Source organism: Anastrepha obliqua, chromosome 4 (genome assembly GCF_027943255.1).
Source record: "Anastrepha obliqua isolate idAnaObli1 chromosome 4, idAnaObli1_1.0, whole genome shotgun sequence".
NCBI classification, from domain to species: domain Eukaryota; kingdom Metazoa; phylum Arthropoda; class Insecta; order Diptera; family Tephritidae; genus Anastrepha; species Anastrepha obliqua.
In genome coordinates this window covers 995,692-1,015,896 of record NC_072895.1, presented here as the reverse complement: position 1 = coordinate 1,015,896, position 20,205 = coordinate 995,692, and the positions used below count along the sequence as shown (strand labels likewise).

The 20,205-nt window shown below is 33.4% G+C and overlaps 2 protein-coding genes and 1 long non-coding RNA gene across 7 annotated transcripts in view; all 3 read left to right on the top strand.

Annotated features, from left to right (window-relative positions):
- The window catches only part of LOC129243467 (longitudinals lacking protein, isoforms F/I/K/T), a 98,219-nt gene that overhangs the window by 62,950 nt on the left and 15,064 nt on the right, over positions 1–20,205 (top strand). Inside the window, exons 6-8 of one of the 5 annotated variants that reach the window (XM_054880506.1) lie at positions 4,320–4,625; positions 5,044–5,711; positions 5,763–7,058. The exons of 2 other annotated variants lie outside the window; for them this stretch is intronic. In XM_054880506.1, coding sequence (XP_054736481.1) covers positions 4,320–4,625; positions 5,044–5,711; positions 5,763–6,185 — 1,397 coding nt within the window. In that variant the 3' untranslated portion in view covers positions 6,186–7,058. Of the gene's footprint in view, positions 1–4,319; positions 4,626–5,043; positions 7,059–9,327; positions 13,711–20,205 lie in introns of those variants that run through there. 2 more of the 5 variants (XM_054880505.1, XM_054880512.1) reach the window with 2 other exon arrangements.
- Positions 15,862–18,744, top strand: LOC129243469 (longitudinals lacking protein, isoforms J/P/Q/S/Z-like). Its single transcript, XM_054880514.1, has 2 exons — positions 15,862–15,941; positions 16,071–18,744. Exon 2 carries the CDS (start codon positions 16,127–16,129, stop codon positions 17,570–17,572), a length of 1,446 nt encoding a protein of 481 aa, XP_054736489.1. The 5' UTR covers positions 15,862–15,941; positions 16,071–16,126; the 3' UTR covers positions 17,573–18,744.
- Positions 18,840–19,389, top strand: LOC129243472 (uncharacterized). The gene is made up of 2 exons (XR_008582320.1): positions 18,840–19,043; positions 19,099–19,389. It is a non-coding gene; the product is annotated as an uncharacterized LOC129243472 (long non-coding RNA).

Sequence of the window (20,205 nt, the reverse complement as noted above, 5' to 3'; positions counted from 1 at the left end):
TATTTTTACTTTTGATTATCACGAAGAGATTAAACATACAAATTTTGCAGTGTAGAACTTTACGCTACTAGACATTAAAATTTACACAATATACCCACAGGTAACATAACATAACATATGTATACTGCATACGGATTTAGTTATGTTTGTATGTATGTACAATACATACATTAATTTTGAAAGCTATTTGCACTTTTTTGACGCTATTTAGTTTATATTTTATTCAATTTTTTGTTGAAAATATTATATATACTATACTATACTTATCTAGTTTAGGTTAATACGTATTGTATGTTATTTAATTTTATTTTTCTTTTTGCACCTTTTTTTATTTTTCTGTTACAAAGTGATTTTTTTTATGCTACATAGATATATTTGCCTCGTTAAGCTGTTTGTTTTAATACTGGGGGTGTGAAATTGAAACCGAATTGTTGTTGTTGTTGTTATTTTTTAGCATAATGATGAGCGATTCGTCAACTAAGTTAGAAATCTTGTTGGAACAGTTGAAACTATATACAAATAAATGAACAAAATATACTCCAAAGAAAGCAACCAAATACATAGGTATACACATATTTAGTGCATACATATACATAGATATATGTACAAGATGTATATAAATTTATATGTTTATATATATGTATGCATATATTCAGATTGTGTAAATTTATATATACATACATATATATAAATACATGTATACAAGTAAGCTAGGAAAAAAAGAAAAAAAAATATATATACACATATATATATATATATATATATACATACATATGTGTGCATATACATGCATATATATAAGAGAAAACTTGTTAATGAAGTTTGGCCATCGCAAGGCAGAAGAGAAATATATAAATAAATCTTGTTATACATATAAAGTTATTTGTGAGCTTGAAGAAGCGAACATTTTTGCCATATTACCACATTAGACCATATTAAAATAATTGAACATAATGTACTAAGAAAATGAAATGAAACGAACGTGTTTTTTTGTAGGAAATATTAGAAACAATGTAAAATCTACAAGAGGATTTAAAATGAAAACACATACATACATCTATTAACAATGATGCATACATACATACATATACAATACAAGAGATAGGTATATTTATTATAGCAATAGTTGCCCGTCTGTTAAGCGGAATTTAAAATAGAACTTTAACTGTTATTTCGTTTAAGAAAAACGTGGCGTAGCCAAAAATAACCGCAAGAGCAACATGATATTTATATATACATACATACACTAAACGTTTATGATGATATTTGTTAGTACCTAAAAATATTAATACTGTAATAATACTGCGACTATATTTAACTACAAGGACCCTGTATTTATAGTTTTCTCCAGATCGAATTGTAATATTTTACATACATACATACATATATAAAGAACAACTAAGATGTTACGCATAGGCTGAAAATTAAGTTACAATTCCATATTGAGATTCTAATGCCAATTAAAAAAAATTATTCGTTATTTGTTATTTTTGTTAAAAGTTGTAAGCAGTTGTTGTTTTTTGTTTGTTTTGTGAACAAGTTACTCTTTTATGTTTACAAATTTAAAAATTACGTTTGGAATTAATCCATTGCAATAGCCGAAAAATAAGAATAGAAAAATATACATAAATACATAAGCCGAAAACTATGAATATTAAAGCGTTTATATATAGCATAATTTGTTTAATGAGTGAAGATGCCGTTAATATTGAATAAAATATTTAAATTGGTAAGAACGTAATGAACGAAAACTCAAAAAGATGTGTTTTATTTCGAAACCGAAAGACAAAGATTGAATGCTGCCACACAACCAATTGTGTATGTCTCCAAACATATTACTTTAAATCACTAACCAATTACTACTAGCTAACATGACGATGTACGATACATACATATTTTAAACCACTTCAAATGCATTTCTTCTTTTAGATGAGCTGTTACAGAGAGGGGAGCGGGAGCTTGCGGTAGTGAATGTGGTCAATGTAGCTGATTTCTCGTCCGTTCCATTACAGATTCGCACTTCGAAACAGAACCTCTAAGAAGCGTGTATATCTTTTGTGCGCAAACTGTGGAGAATATCAATATGATTGAATATAATAAAATTGCCACAAGACAGTATGAACCGGCCGCTGATGTCGCTTCGCACACTGCGAAGTGTCTTGAACCTGTTAGTGTCGTGGGAAGTGTTTGTGATATTGTAGATAAAAAGGGGACACATAATAGGCAATCTTTATCATTTGGCAACCTGAACCACGCTGGTTTCCAAACTGATTTAAAGCACAAACACGTATCTCCTTTGGCAACATCAGTTTCTGCGATGAATTTCGTTGCTATTGAACAAACTGATAAGCGCGAAGTTGTCTCCTATCAGCGTTTCGGACGTCAAAACTGCAATGATCCACTACAGAACAAATTTAAATGTCACTTGTGTGGCTTTGGATGTGGCATAAAAGAAACACTTCTTAAGCACTTCAGACGAGATCATCCGACTTAAAAACATTTCAGTAAGAGATTGTTTCTTAATAAAATGTTCAAATATAATATATCAAATCAAATGTGTTTTTATTGATGGGTCCCAGCCCCAATCCAGAGTCAGGTCATTTATTGGATTGCAGGTGCAATATTTTGCCATTCCAATAATTGCTATCGTAAACAAACAGTAGACGGTACTACCTGCGACTGTTACTTTTATCATTTCCCTAAATCAGTTTGTCAACTTCAACTCCAATGCCCAATGGGTATTCCCTTCACGTTTTGTTCTGTTAACACATCTAAGCCCTGATCACCTAATAGAAATGGTAAGAATCTATTAAACAAAGGTTTTCTCATATTCTCATATATAATGCTTTTTGTCCGTTAACTTTATTTGGGTTCGCCGCGAACATTTTTTTTTTTTCAATACATTTTCGCCACATTTACATACATACATATACATATGCACATATCTATATATGCGTATACAAACATATTAATGAGTAAGAGCATCGACATATAACGTAGATTTACAAACTTTTTACAGTATGTAATACTCATCTAATCATGATATTTACCTACTTACATGAAATATAATTGGTTTGGTATAGTTTTCTGTTCGAGATAAATAAAAGTGTTGTGTGGCAAAGTGATGCCTTGAAAAAAAAAATAATGTGAATTTCATGAAAAAAGTATGCAACATAAATATAATTTTTTACAACGAATTTTATATATATTTTTTTTTATTGATTACTTTTTATTGTTAGTGACACATTTAAGACGATCCGAAGCACATTTACCGTTACTGACCTATTTGTATCTCATTTCTTTTTACAGATAATTATTGGGGAATTTCCATAAAATCCGTGACATCATTGAATAACATTGGACAAGAGATATTGAAGAAACGTCACAGACATTCAAATGGATCTACAGGCTATATTACGCCTATCAAAGCTCCAAATAGTGACGGTTGTACTGAAGAAACAGACGATTTAATCCATGATGCGGAATCATTTACACATTCGACAATTTCTGATCCGCATATATGTCCACAGTGCGAAAAGATGTACGCATATAAAAAGAATTTGTCGCGTCATCTGAGGTTCGAATGCGGAAAGAAGCCATCGGAACGGTGCCCGCATTGCCCTTACGTAACTCGGTACAGGCACAGCCTGAATACGCACATAAAAACACAGCATCCGGAAGAAGGTTATTCGTCAACAAACGCAGAGGATTGCGTAATCTAACCAAACGAACGTGAAATAATTACAATATATGTAATCTGCCTTTTTCCTGAATAATTTATATGCACACTTACGTGCATCCGAATAAAAACATAGTGCCAAGAATGCACTTAATTATACGTATGTCCTGATCCTCCAACGACGTGATTGTTGTACATTATTTCTTATTTTCAGCTGACGAAAATGGAAAACTGTAATTTTTGATAGGAGAAATTATGTCGTGATATTATAGCGTTTGGAAATAAATAATTACAAAAATATCGAAATGTGTCATTTAATGCCATTGGCCTAAAACAGTTCAAAACCAAATGGACCAGCCGTATAAATTTGATGTTAGTTGTTTTTGTAAACATATCATTTACATACATACATAGACCTCTTAAGATTGGACATACTTATTTACTATTCATACGTTTGTTATCGCTAAGTGTATGCAAAATTGAAAACGATTTACTCATATACATACATACATACATACATAATTGTTTTGATTGCGAACGATTTGCTTGTTTTCGATTTTATTCTTCTAATGCTACAGTTATAGTTTTTATAAAAGATTATGTTAAAAAAATAACGACTTTTGTTGCATTGAATTGATAGTGAAACATGACAAATCGGAACAAACGGATATCACCCCGGAAGAGTTTGAACTCGATGATTGTCTGCTGGAAAGCAACGATATTGTCATTACTCAGAACAAGGATGGATTCGTGTTGCATGTGAAGAAGTTAGGCAATATTACGACCGCGAAGATTGCCCCAACAGATGAAGATCCAGCAGTCGCAACCAATGTTGCTGACCTTAACGCCGACGCCCACATAACCGATGTGCAACATATTACCGATGTCAAACCTACTCTGACCACTTTGACCACCAGTCAAATAAAGCTACCTTCCTCCGAATGTGGTGAGTTATTTAAAATGTACCAATAAACTCTATACAACTAAAACAGTTATTAATGCACAAAGTAATTAACTATAAAAATATATTTAATGTGGCAGCTGTATTAACCGAGTGTCTTCGCGCCTGGTATATTTTGTTTTTCGAAAAACCTCGGTCTGATCTCTACCCAAATTATAGAAAAGGACAATGAAAAAATTCTTGACAGCATTTCTGCTGTAGTTAAAAATTGTAGATGTACGCTACAAATTAGGGAAGAATTTCGACTTAAATTTTGAAAGTTGCACGCCACACTATTATTATTTCAGTTAGGAAAATGTTCTTCATCACATTATATGTATATACAAATACTATGTTTTTTCTACATTCAATTGGCGCTTATTTTAATCCATTTCTAATGTCATTCACCCCCACTTTCCTATAGAGCTAATCAATTTAAAGAAGATTATACCTGCGACAACAACGATTGCTTCTCATCAGCCTGCAGCGACGATTATTCAACCGCATCAATTTAGTCAGCAACCGCATCCATCGCAACATCATCAACAACATGGTCATGGGTTGGACCAACAGCAGCACCAACAACAGCATCAAATACAACAACTGCAATCACATCCTCAAGTACAAAGCATCGTGACGACACATCCCCCACACACCCAGACAATCAACTTGATGGGTCTGCGGAATGTACAAATAGCTGACCAAAAACCAGTTACATCCCGAATTAAGTATTCACGTGGAAAAATTATAACTCCACAGAGTACAACCGCCGCCAGTGTACAGATCGCGGAGACACATGAGGTGGAGCCGCAACACCATCAACAATTGACCGAAGGTACTAAATATGAGATAAGCGAAATCGATCTAAACAATCCATCAGCTTCTGCGGCCATCATCAGTGATTTGGTGAAATATGCCGAGATTGACGATATTGAATTGCCAGACGGTACTAAAATTGGCATAGGGTTTGCACCAACCGAAATTACGGAGCATATACAATCTACAGCCCCGCCTACTACCCAAGTTGGAAGTGTCGATGAAGACTCGCAGCAAGGTGTCCACCATCATCATCATCACGTCCAGCATTTGCAAGTAACTCAAGTACATCAAATGCATCCGCAGACGCATCATACTCAATTACAGTTACAGGAGCAGGATGATGCCACTACGAGCGTTGAAGCTACTATCCTTCCCGATGGCATTACGCTTCATGAACAACCGACCATCACAAAGAGTTACACTATACTAACTACACGGCCCATTAAACAAGAAGGATCGGCAAGCATCGATGGCACCACAACAACCACATATGAACTATCCCTAAGCGATTCATCAATGCATCCTGACGATGGTGAGTCCAAGTATGTGTGCCGTCATTGCGGCAAGAAATACCGTTGGAAATCTACTTTGCGACGACACGAAAACGTCGAATGTGGCGGCAAAGAACCCTGCCACCCTTGCCCGCACTGCTCGTACAAAGCAAAGCAACGTGGAAATCTAGGAGTACATGTGCGAAAGCATCATCCCGATAAACCGGCGTTAGAAAGTAAGCGCGGTCGCAAATAAACAACGATTCCAATGTAAAGAACTTCGGGTTGCTGGAAAAAACGCTGCTAGTACAATTACCGTTTCGGAAAAACTTGGTTTACTTTTTTCTGTACATAATTCTATGAAATAATATCCTATAATGTATGCACATAAATACATATATAATACTTATGTATGTACGTATGTATATGCATACCTGAAATCTGCAATGTGCTATCTGTGTATGTATTGTATTTGATCTTTAATTGGCGAAAATCTGATGATAATTCATTTAATTTTTTATTTACATTTGAATTGTTGAGCACAGTAAAGTTGCAGAATGTTATTATGATGATTTCAGTTTCACTTATTATTTAGAAATCGGTCCGATTTCGGCTTTACGGATTCGTTTAAAATCAATTCGAAACACGCTTTATGTATTGATTTGAAATCAATACGCTTACATATGTAAGCATTAGAAAATGAATGTTTTTGTGGCAATAGGACAGCTTTAATTTGGTGCGTCCAATTTAATATTAATTGTATTATAAGCATAATAACAAAACGAAAATGAATCTGCTCTGAACTAATTTGCATCCATCGATTTGCACGTCTTATTATTATTATTATTATTCGTTGTTTGGTTGACCTCACTTTTTAAACACCAGATAATGCGAACTTTCTCCCCCGTTAGGTAACATTTGGTTGGTTTTTTTTTTTCTTTTTCTTGACTATAACAATTGTGAAACTTTCGTATACTTATCATTGTTAACATACGAGAATGAGTATGTATGTAATTTGGACAAACGTCACTTTGAAAATAATTAACGCGGACAACCAAGAGCACCGGATCCTTGAAGGATTGTGATGTTGTATAATCATTAAACTTGTTCCACTTTTATTTAAATTTTTTACAAAATTTACATACATATATTCTTATATACATACAAAAATAAAGTACCACTAAATATTTAAATGCATTATAAGCAATAAGCAGTTGTAATTAATCTGAAGTATGACTTTTTATTTTCAATTAAAATAATAATATATGTACCGAAATCAAAAATTTGCATACACAGATTTGTATGTACACCATAGATAAATAGGTAGTTTCTTAATTAGTTCTTTCTTAGGATATAAGCTTGATTACGTATCATATTTACGTGTACATGTGTAAATTGTATGTGTACTTTTAAATATTGTATTAGTATTAGTTCAATACTGAAATAAAGTTTTATTAAGAGAAAATAAAGTTTAAAATGTGGGTGGCAACGTACGAGTATGATTTTTACGGGTTCTAAACTAAAGCGCTGAACTGGATATCGTTTTTGTATGATTTTCTCCATGCCCACTCCCACTTCTCATCCTACATTCTTTCCATATTCTTATAAATCATCAATTATCTCCACTTTCAACAACGCCTACCCATTCGAAATTAGGAAATTATTTTTCTAATATATTTTTCTATATTTTCAGGTGAACCTCATGTCATTTGAAGCTTAAGACGGAGACAATGTGTTTAGTCCAACATTAACCGTATATGTAGAAGTAAATGGTTTCCCATGTAGTTTCGCGTGACTGATATAAAGAGTCAAGCTCTTTTTTTAAAACTCTCGTATTGTGCATTAATACTTTGTTTTTTACAGAACTAATATATTTCTCTTTTCTTAAGGTTTGTAAAGACGGAGTTTTGGAGTCGCTTCATCACTTAAAATGCTACACACTAATTTAAAGTCCTGCTGACATAAAAAATACTAAAAAGCTCTTTGTGGATCTGAGAAGGGACTGCATAGGATATCAGCTCTTCTTAAAATATTAATGGTTTTGTTGAAATCTGTAACTTTATATACAAATTGTAAATCACTTACCTAAAATCTGCATATAAAGTCTTAAGCATAAGGAAATAATCGAAGAGAAGGTGTGTTCTTCCAACCAAAGTACCAACCGCTCGTCTTGAGTACTCTGGGTGTATATATGTATGTGTGCGAGTATGTTTCAGTTAGAGTTAATGGCACACAGTGTTCAACTTCACTTTTAAAAAGCCAACCTTGTATTTTATGGGTATCACAGTTTTTAAGCGCACGCATACATGTGTATGTACATGCCCATGTAAATGTGTGTGTATGTAAGTACTAAGGTCCTTGCATGCATACGAATATATGTACAAATATACATGAATTCTCACGCCATGGACAAACGCTATGAGAAAATTGAGTTATTCTAGAATTTATATCAAACTGAGCGATAACATACAATAAATATAGATGTATATTTATTTGTTTTAATATTTCCTATAGCTGTACGTTAAATTTTTGTCGCAATTATTAAGCTGTTATCTTTGTTAAATTTGTATTTTTAAATCTTGAAATAATCTTAATTTTATCTTAGCGCTTCCATTATTTCATACCAAATGCAAGCGTGGCTTGTAAACTTTTTACATATGTATGTATGTAGTTGAAACCAAACAGTAATTACGCTTTAACATTTCAATTTCACTAGAAATGCCTTTTAAACATTATGCGATTCTTTATCGTTTGTAGGGGATCCTTTCGAAATGAAAATATCTTAAATTAAATGTATGTATCATATTTTAAAATATTTTCATACTGCTTTTGCATTTTGTATTTTACCGTCTTCACCTTAATTCATCATAAGTTTGAATTCGATACACATATGTACATATGTGTACGTGTATTTGTTTGTATTTTTATCATTGGATGTGGTACTCATACTCATTCTCGTATTGCTTCATTGGCATTGGCATTTTTTAATTTATAGAAAAAATTATTTACAGTCTCTTTCCTCCTTCCTTTTTCTTATACGAATAGTCGCTTGACGTGTACATGCTTCACTTGGACTAGGTATTGCAGTTAGGTTATATTCTTTTTTTTTTAAACACTACTTTGTGAACTTTTATTTGTGCCAGTCCAATCTTAACGTTATTTTTTCTTTCCTTTTTTCTTTTTTTTATTTTCTCCTTTTTTATTTTCATATGTTTTGACAACAAAAACACGTTAACTTTCACTACTTTGATCACCACTGCAAATGTAACACACTCACCATCAAACTACCAAACCACCAAAACAATTTTCAACTGTAAAACACTACAAATCAATTGGCGGAAATTAATATAATCTCGAAATATATTAAACAACAACAATATGCTCCATGCCATGTGCAGATTTAAGTATTACTCGTATAGCTGGCCTAACATGGAACGAGTGGAACGCACGTTTGGCTATGCCGCTGGTGACACAATTGCGTGAAGGTGCAAACCCGCTAGTTTTCCCCACCGATCTTTCCATTAACACCATGGACAAAGGCAGTTGTTCTATTGGGACGACAACATTGGATTGCAAATCTCCGGCTCCGGACACGTCGAGTGAATTGAGCAGCATTGCAGGTGGTATTGCTACTAATGAAGCGAGTGCACTGCATGTGCCCTTGAATTGTAGTTCAGGGCCCGTTACAAGTGCGGGTGCTGTAGAGAAATCGTGCCCTGTGGGTGCTGCCCCAACTAGTGGGAAAATGAAAAAATTAACTGAAGAAGAAGCCGCCATATTGATGTTGAGAGCAACAGTGGAAAAGTCAACGGCAAACAACAGTGGCAACCTCAGTGATAACAGCTTCAGTGAGGATAATGTAAATGCCAGCAGCAGTGTGATCAGTACAAGTGGCGATTACCACTCGGCACTAAGTGGAGCAGCTGCATTTGCGGATGTTGGGAGCCCCGGGCTTTGCAATATCAATATATTAAGCAATATCAGCGCACTAAACAGTCTAATCGGTGCTGGCGGGAATGGAATTGGTGGAACTGCGGCTAGTAGTCCTGGTAGTGGAATAAGTGGCGGTGGTAGTGGTCATCCGTGCCCAGAATGTGGCCGTGTTTATAAACTTAAGTCATCCCTCCGGAACCACCAAAAGTGGGAATGCGGAAAGGAGCCACAGTTCCAATGCCCATTCTGTGTCTATCGTGCCAAACAGAAAATGCATATCGGTCGCCACATGGAACGAATGCACAAAGAAAAGTTTATAAAACTAGAAGATTTAAAGAGCTTTACCGGAGGCAGTGCCGACGACAGTGGCAGTGCCCCTACTGCTGCTGCCTTGGCGTCCACAGCATCCAGTGAGCTGCGTCAGAACTTTTCTTAGCTTGGAGGAGGCAGTAGTTGTGTAGAAAAAGACAATGCAGAGCCATAAGAAACAACCAATCATAACAATACGCAGGGCTTTACGAATATACCGATTTGTACAACTCTAAATACCCAATTCGTATTTGAGTTGTATATATGTACATATGTACACACATACGTACGTTAAAGTAAACATGTAATCAGAGTGCCAAATTTTTTATTTATTTACTTTTTTATAGTTTTAATTAACGCCTTTTTATGATAATTTAACGATTGAGAGTCGTTAATTTAGTGAAAGCTGTGACCCTGAATTAGATTTCGAACTAAAAAAATTGAATCCTTTGGAATTTAAATTTGCCATTAAAAAATGATATCTTATGTATTATACATACATACATCCTTATTAACGGAAAATCTTCCATAAAACTTTGCCTGTTAAAATATTCTTTTATTTTGCACGTTGTTGACAAAAACAATTTTTTTAAATGTATTATTATAAAGTGACAAATTAAGGCTCAACGTAAATGTTAAAGTTGAAATGGTCTACTTTTGAGGTTTTAAAAGAAATGTGTATTAGCATTTGGGGTTGTTGTTATTGCCGTCACATATACATATAGATATGTATACGCGCACACACATCCATATGTAAATGCATAAAATCTACGAAAGTGTTTTCTTCCCAATGAGTTTTCAGAAAAATGCTCAGGTGTACTCAGGTGCTATAGTCACTGTGATAGTACAAATTGAATTGAATATCAGGTTTATTTACACGTTTCTTCACATGGGGAATCTAGCATTTTTGGTATTATTTTTATATCGAAATTTTGAAAGAATTAAAATAAAATTGTTTACAATCAAAGTTTAAAGTCAATACAGAAACCGATTAAAGCGGGACTAATGCTACAATAGATATAAGTGAGATATATATATGTATATATATAGGATTTGCATACATATATACAGAGTTGAAACATTCCCTAATACTTGTTTAAAAGACAACCTAACTTGTACATACCAACACATACCCAACATTTATAGGTAGTATCATTTGAGACGCATAGGCGCAGGAAATACATATATTATATGTAATTAGATTTAATATATACATACATACACATATACAGCAACAAACTCAGTGAAAACAGCTTCATATTTAAAACTTGATTATTTAAAGAAAGAATTACGAGAAGAAAAAGAAAACTTTGCCACTCCAGTTTTCACATAGAAAGTCAATTTGCTTGTGATATGGTCGATAACTTTCCATCGAAAAAAATGCTGTGTGTAAAAAATCAAGTGGGTAGACAAAAGACAATCGACCAGTGAGTACCAGATTGACTTGCTATAACTTAAGCTCCAATGCATTAAGTTTTATGTAGGGATATATACATACATACATGCATCCATACATACAAACGTATAGGTATAGTTTTAGTGTTAAAACATTTTACCTCAGTTATATCCAGAAGTATATAACCAAAAGGCTATATGCGAGAGTAAAATTATTATTATAATTTTTATTTTATTTTGTTTTTAATTGTGCTCAACTTTTTTTATCCAATTTTTTACTTATGTGTCTGTACAGCTTGAAGTTATTTAAGATGTCGTCCGAAATATTCAACACAATTTAAAAAACAAGAAACAAAGCTTGTTTGGTCTTTCGAAATGGATATGGATCGATTTCGCTTGCGATTTCTCGCTCTTCCAATGTTAAATAATAAATCTAAGTTATATGGGAAGAATATTCACTTTAAAAACAGATTATAAAAGCAAGAATTATATAGGTTGGCCAATGTTATATAGTCATAATTTTTTAATTCAGTCATAAATAATAACAAATAAGCATTTAGGTATATATACATATATATTTGATTTGAACATTCCTGTTATAAATATATGTTAGACACATATGTATAGGTAATTGCAAAGCAAACAGAAAAGAAATTATTTTAGAAGTAATGTTAAAGGATAGAGATGATAAGTTAGAACAGAGATGACAACGAATATATAACTCAGGTACTTAGTTGAAGCGATTTTGAAATGAATTACTTTAAATAACGATTTGGTTTGATGTAGACAGTGTACGATTATTTATACATATGATTTATACATACATACTTTGTGCCAGTGAGAGAAATTGTTTTATTGTAGATGCGATATTTCTAATACTGACCGTTGTCTACGTTCCCAATGTTTTTTTTCGTGGTGTTGTATTGGGAAAGGTCACAGATTTAAGTCATTGCCATTTTGGCAATTTTGGTAGATAGTGATTTCAAGCAGAGCTTGACACTGCCATTAGGCTATTGGCAAAATTTGATGTTGATTGAACACAAAAATGTTACAAATATGGTCACAAAAAATACATTCCGCATTTTAATTTGTATATGCAAATATGTATCACTTGTACTCTTATATGCAAACCTAATATAAAAGGACGATATTTTTTACTTTAATAACTTCGAGTTTAATCAAAAAGCAAAAACAAAAAATATTAAATTGTCGTTAGTTAATTTAACGATAAGCGCAAAATTTAACAAATACCTCAGAAAATGGCATACACCATATGCACATATGTATGTACATACACACATATGTATGTATGTATGCATAAGTAAATAACTCGGAAATATTAGGAAGTGTGTTTTTTACGTTTAAGTCGGCGTGCTAATTATACCGTATCAATCAAGGACAAAACTAGGTTTTTTATTCAGCGGGACAAAGGATCGCTCTAAACAAAATTGAGAAAAAAGCAAAAAAGTAAATAATGAGTATATCCAACTCAAACAATTATATTATATATACAGACACGTTGATTTGCTACAAATGTTCGTGGACATTTTTAAACAAAAATATTGTGGATATTTTATTGGAATTAAATAGTGATTGGCTCTTTAAGATAAATTGGTGTTGGGATAGTTGTGAATGAAGTAATGAAAGAATATAAGAAAAAATAACAAAAGAACTTTAATATGTTAAAAAAAATTTAATTATTGTGAAAAAAATGAAAAACAAAAATTTTCCTTAAATTATGCTAATTATTTACTTCTTGTTTTTTTTATTATTTTATACATTATAGTTTTGCCAAGCAAATCTTCAAAAATAACATACAAAATAATACACTTAGCCAAAATGGAAAGGACGAAATGATTTTAGGCAGAATAATTAATGAAACTATGAAAAATACTCATAATGTTATACAATTAAATAATTTGCAATGCAAATTGAAATTCAGTAAGACGAAAGAAATTTTTTATCGTTGCTCCATATTTTAAGTAAAATTGGCGGTTAGGTTTAAGACAAACGCCACTCAATTGAGAGTACTGAATTTTAATTTGTTTTAGTTTATCTTATAGAATAAAGTTTATTGTATAAATAAGTCCTTTAAACAAATAAATCAGAATGAAAATAAATATTGTATTTCGTAAAAACCAAGATTGAATGAGTTTAAGTATTTCTTTCACAACGATGAAATGTGGCACTTGTCCCTTTTTGTTTTGTTTTTAATTACGTCTTATCGTTTATGTCTGATTATTTAAGTTCATTTTGCAGAATTTTTAGCATAGACTTGTTGACATGTACGTATTTTGTTGTAGCTTATATTTTGAAAGTAAGTACATAAAAACATTTTATTATTTTATTTTGTTTTTCGATAACGTTTATTTGCTCAATTTGACTTAAGCTTGAGTTTATTTGAGAACTTGATTTAACGTACCATAAAAATACCAAAATTATTTGAATATTAACAAACTGCTTTATTCATTATTCTAATACAATTAGCTGTTGTTATACTTGCAGACGGAGTGTTGAAGGTGGCTTCCAAATGTGCAACCATTTCATCATGCCCGCCTGGTACTTCTTTCACCGCTGCTCCTACTATCTACAACTCCGAAGCCCAGACTCAGTCACAATGCGAATCTCGTATCCGTGTCCGCGACTGGCTTATGCTCGCCGATCAGTCTGTACTCCAGAAAGCGATAGATCCCCATTCAGGTATTTATACTATGCTGATCTAATTTGCCTAAGTACTTGTTCATTTACGTTCGTTATCAGATACGCATCTTCAGGTGCGTTAGTAGTACATACCACGTCCGTATCGCACACCGACTTCAAAGGAGACACTACTCAAAATTGTTTCTTTGACAGCAACCTAAAATAGGAATTTCTAAGAACTGTCACGTTCACGTTCTAAGAACTGTCACTGTACATATACGTACATATACATATGTGTTGATTAGGTTAAGATGGCGGCGAAAAACTCAACGCCCAAGTTGTGCTAAGTGCCGTTTTGAGACCGAAGCCCTCGGATGAGTGTGCTAGAACCAATCAATACAGTTGATACGATTGAAGAAATTGTAGAGGGCAAGATTGGGCAAATCCTGCTCTAAAGCTTGGCCTCTACATAGGAGATGTACGACTGTCGTACATTTTCAGCTCTGCAGCTGTTCTTTTAAGCCAATAAGTCAGAAATTTCGAGTGGTGTCACATTTGAGGTATAGGTGTGTTATATATGTATACATATTTACATACCATGGAGGAGTAATAAAGGTGAAGTAATAAGTCTTTCTCTGTTCGTTTTTCGGCATTCTGCTGCCTTAGTTTTGTAATGCTGCTTTTATTCGCTTGACGTGGTGCGTTGCTTCTATGGAAGCATTTATATACATATATTTGGGGGACAATTTGGATTTTATCTTCAAAATATAATTTGCAATGGTGTTACAATGATTTTTTCTTAAATCTTCCATTTGAATTTTTATGAAAAAAATACGTGAAATCTGGGAAATGTAATTTAATTGTGGATATAAAATTAAAGATGACTAATTTGAGCCGTGCGATTTGCACAAAGACGTGAGCTGATGAAGGCGTAGGCTTGCCACATGATATTTTAATGGGTTTACTGCAAAATAATTTCTGGAAGTACCAACTTACACAAACAATTATTATGCCACAGCCATGAAGTAGGCCTTCCAATAAATGTAAAAAATTACATGATGCATATCCGCATAACGTCTTCAACACATTACTTTAATAGTGTGGTATTCTATACCTAAGTTTTAACAATTTATTTTTTATAACTCTTTTTAAAAGTAAAGTTTTTCAAACCCTTTTGTTATTGTTAGATTTTAAGATTAGTTAAAAACAAGGGTAATCCACACAATTGGTTGGCCCTTATCTTTTGAATTAAAAAAAAATAGCTTCATATGCGTCAAATTAATTAATTTATATTAGTTGACTATTATTCATAGTGAGGAATATCCCGAAAAGTAATTTTTACTCTTCTCTACAAAGAAATTCAAGTAATTGCCCCATTAATTGTCAAAAAGAATATATTTTATTTTTCGATTTCTGCTCTTTATCCTTTTTAGAAAATCCAAAGGCACACACTTTCAATAAGGCAGTATCAAATCTTTTATACTGCTCTTATTACTTCGCCTGTATAACTCCACCATGCATACACATACATATGTACATTTATCGATTTCATGAAACTTTTGTTATTAGTTTTTATCTTTAATTTTTTATTCTCTTTACAGTTTTTATTTCGTTTGCTACAACGATCCTCATTATTTTCTTTTTTTCGATTTCTGATCAGATCTCTTTTATTGGTCGCAGTGATCGCTTATATGTGGTCCGTACCCCCTTAGCTATCCTATCGACACTTATTCATGTAACAAGACGACAAAATAATATTACATTCGTACTAACCAAACTTATCTCTCCCCTTCTTTTTCACGCGGCATTTCGAATTTGATTTCAAAACACAATAAATTACATTTTCACTCAAACTAACCGTCAGACAAATCACTAACCACAACTACTAATGCGGCCACTAACACCGTAACATCTGTTGGAATGAGATGTGGAGACACCAGTACGCAAAGCCCATTGGCAGTGTCTGCGGCGATAGTGCCATTAACAGCAACCACCACTGTTGTAGCATCATCAACATCGGCACTCACATCGGCATCTAAGCAACCGACCTTAATGCGAATAGGTAGCATTGGTCGCACCACCATCGCATGCGTTGCACCCGCTGTTAGAGGTGACGATGGAGAGATGAACTTGCTAAATAATGGCAGTATGGGTGTGATATCAGCTGCTGCTTTGGCTGCTGCAGGCGTAGAATTAGAATCAGTGGATGAGAGTATGACCGAGGTGCTGGTGAAAATAGAGAACTCCTCCTCTTCGACTCAAGAAGAAGATGAAGACATGGAAGCAGAGGCGGATGCTGAGGGCGAAGAGGAAGGCGATGGTGATGATGACGGCGAAGGAGAGCAGCAAGACAGCTCTGATGGAAAAGAACCAGATTTCAACTATGATCTCAAATTGTCCAGCCCAATGTCTTGGGCTTTTGATACAGTGAAAATTGAAAATGAGGAAGAATTCGAAGACATACTCTCTGGCGGACATGATACAACCAACACCGAGGACGAGGACGATTTGCTAACTACTGCAGCTGCAACAACAAAACAAGCTGCAGTCGGCTCGCCCAATCAAGTCCCATCAACGTCTTCGGAGCCCTCTGAACAGCCTGTCACACAGAGTGTGTCAAGTCGCTGCGGTAACGTACTTCTTAAGTCTAGCCAAAGAGGTGCCACCAAGCGAAGGACATTGGCCGACAAAAGGGAGTCGATTGTGCCATCAAAACAGCAACAGCAGCAGCTTTTGGAACAACAACAGCACTTGCAACATCTGCAATTGCGACCGACTCAACAGACTTTGCAATTCAAATTAGCTTCTATTCCCGCCACAATCACCTCATTTACAGCAACAACGACAACATCATCAGAAACCAAGCGTAGCAGCAACGGTGGTAACGACCAGACCTGTACTGATAACACAATCGGTAGCGGTGGGAGTGTCGAAGGCGGCGTCGCTAGTGGTGGAACTGAGACAAATGCAAAACTCAACTCGAATTCAAGCAGTACCACCAAAAACTCGGATTTTAAATCGTCCGTTTCCGATGACAAACGATATCGCATCCTTGTACAGAATCAACGCATGAGAAAGGAATCGCTTGAGCACTCTGAAGATATGATTTATAATGCCGATATTGAAAAGCCATGGGTATGTCGCAACTGCAACCGTAACTATAAATGGAAAAATAGTCTTAAATGTCATTTGAAAAATGAATGCGGCCAGCCACCACGCTACTTCTGCAGCAAGCTCTGCGGATACGCCACAAATGTTCACAGCAATCTAAAACGTCACTTAAACACCAAATGTCGTGATCGCATGGACGAAGATCAAAAGACCAATACCAGCACTTACACTCTCGTGTTTCAACAAAACGAATAAGTGAAGGCGGGCGTTTGTGAAAAAAGGAGGAAAATGTATATTTACGAAAGCCGACAACCATAGCTGCTCATATGAATGCTCGCTTTTACTTCTGGGCTATTTGCGATTTGCGGCTAGAAGGGTTTCGCCCATAGTCGCCAAAGTTTATAACTATTCTTGCGTATAAAACTTTTAACTACAAACGTATAGTGCATATATATTAACTTCTCTTAAATTCATTTTATTTATAGTTGCATATGTATGAGTACTTGTGTTTAAATTGAACATTTAAAACTTTAGAATATAGTTTTATATTCAGGTTGCCGCTAGTCAAAGTGAACGGGACATATAAAATATGATTTTATCAACGTTCATATGTAAACACGTAAATATACCAAGATTTATGTATGTATAAGTGCGTTCATTGAAAAAATGTACACATTTAAGTATTCATTTTAGTACGCAAATTTTCGTATGCATACATGTAAAAGTACTTTTTTTTTTGTTTTGTTTTTGTTTTTTGTTTAAACATAGCATGTATATTTTCGGTTATGAGAAAATATTTCTTATAGTCCTGTGTGGTAAAAGTGAAGTGCAAAAGCAAAAGTCATTTATGAAACCTTTTCTAGTCAAATGATGATTCATAGTATTTTAGAAAATTTAATTACATATAGATATTTATTATAGCATACGGAGTTAGTATTGCAATTTATTAGTTGCTGCCATTTTAGTTTAATATTTATTTAATATAAAAAAAATAGTTTTCGAAAACTTATGTGCTAATTTTTTTAGTGTAAAGGAATTCATATTTATAAATATATTAATATATTTTATTTTTATGTATGTCAATGCAAGTTCTTTGAAATATCGCTGACTTCACAGCACATATAAATTATATAATTAAGCTTCTTTAAATAAAACTATTAAAGTTGCAATATTGTAAAAAAAAACACTTTGTAAATGCAATAACTCAATATTACAGAAGCACATACACACATACACACGCGAACACCTAAATAAACTGGCGGAAAAGTAATGTTATACTCAATTCATCGCCATTAAAGTCACTTACATAAATATTTATTTGTAATTTAACTTTAAATGGCTAAAAAAATAGAGCTAAAAATAATAATATTTGAATCTGTACGCCCGAGAATAAAATGACTAATAAAACACATTTGAACCAATTTAAGACGGAATGTAATAAAAGTTGAAATTTTATTGAATATTATCCTTTACAGCGAGTTCCCAAGCAGATGTCTCATGATTCATTACAATTCAACCAAAATATGTTTCCCATATTTACCATAGCACCCGAAGAAAACTCATTTCCAATATCATTACAAAAATATTTTTTTTATCTGCAATACTGCTATAGAATTTTCACTAACCAGTTTTCTCTTTTAGGTACATTTTGGCCTTGCACAATGGCATCGAGGTTCTTCAGTAACACAGCACATGCATACACATATGAAGATATATAAGTTCCTACGTATGAAAGAAAAACATATTCAACTCTATATTTTATAAATATTCTTCTAATATAGGAGGCTAGACTGATCCTGATCTCATCTTTATCACCATCCTCTTGGTTTGGAAATGGACAAGCAAAATGGACGGCACGATATTTTGTATAATATGATCTAATGTTGTTTTGTAGTCTATACGATACTATACTTTTATTTGGTAAAAATATTGATTTGTAAATTTCGAAATCGAATATTTTTTGTGTACTGCATATCTCTCTTCAGTATACATACATATTTATGCATTTTTTGTTTGAGAAGCATTCCCATTTCTTTAAATAGATTTGCTTGTGAATTTTGTTCTCAACCAAAGGATCCTGTTTATTTATGTTTTAAGTAGTATGTATTTAAAAACTTTCCGTTTGCTACATATATGTATATGTACATATATGTTTCTAATGTAAAATATAATAAATTGAAATTAATTAGTTTAAAAAACATACCCGAAAATCATAAACTACTTTTAAAGGCATGCGTGCGTATTCGTACTATATTTATATCAACCGCTATTACGTAATCAAATATATATTCATATGTAGAATATTATAGTGTACTCGTATGCTTTCCGACGTATTTGAAAGGGCAGATTGCAGATCGCATAAGTTTAGGCCCTGGTCTAAGTTAAAGACAGTATTTCCATTTCTGTGTTCAAGATGTGGATTTCTGTAAGGAAATATCAATGCAATTATGTTAAATACACTCACTGTATTCAACAAATACAAGGAGAAACTACTCTGTGTTACGTTCTCTGTCTTTATTGTTTATATGCTGCACATTGTCACTAACTCTTTATATTACCATCGCATTGCACACATGTATATGTATGTTTGTATGTATGCGCATTTAATAACTAAAACATTATAAAATTTTTACAAAGCCAACAAGTGTAGGCACAAATTTTCATAAACAACCTGAGCATTAATTTATTCTAGACAACATCTCTATTTACGAGTACAATTTAAAATTGAGAACATTTGTGCTACATTCACATACATATACATTGTTTTATAAAGCGAGTAGTTTTCTGTAATCTCCAGCCCTAAACCTACACAGATCACATACCGCAAATACTCATATATGTACATCCGGACGCACTCATTCAAAAATCTTTCACCAACTGATTTGGAT

What these genes read in the sequence shown, in the direction of transcription:
- LOC129243469 (XM_054880514.1), top strand. Translation starts at nt 16,127, where the DNA reads ATGAGATGTGGAGACACCAGTACGCAAAGCCCATTGGCAGTGTCTGCG.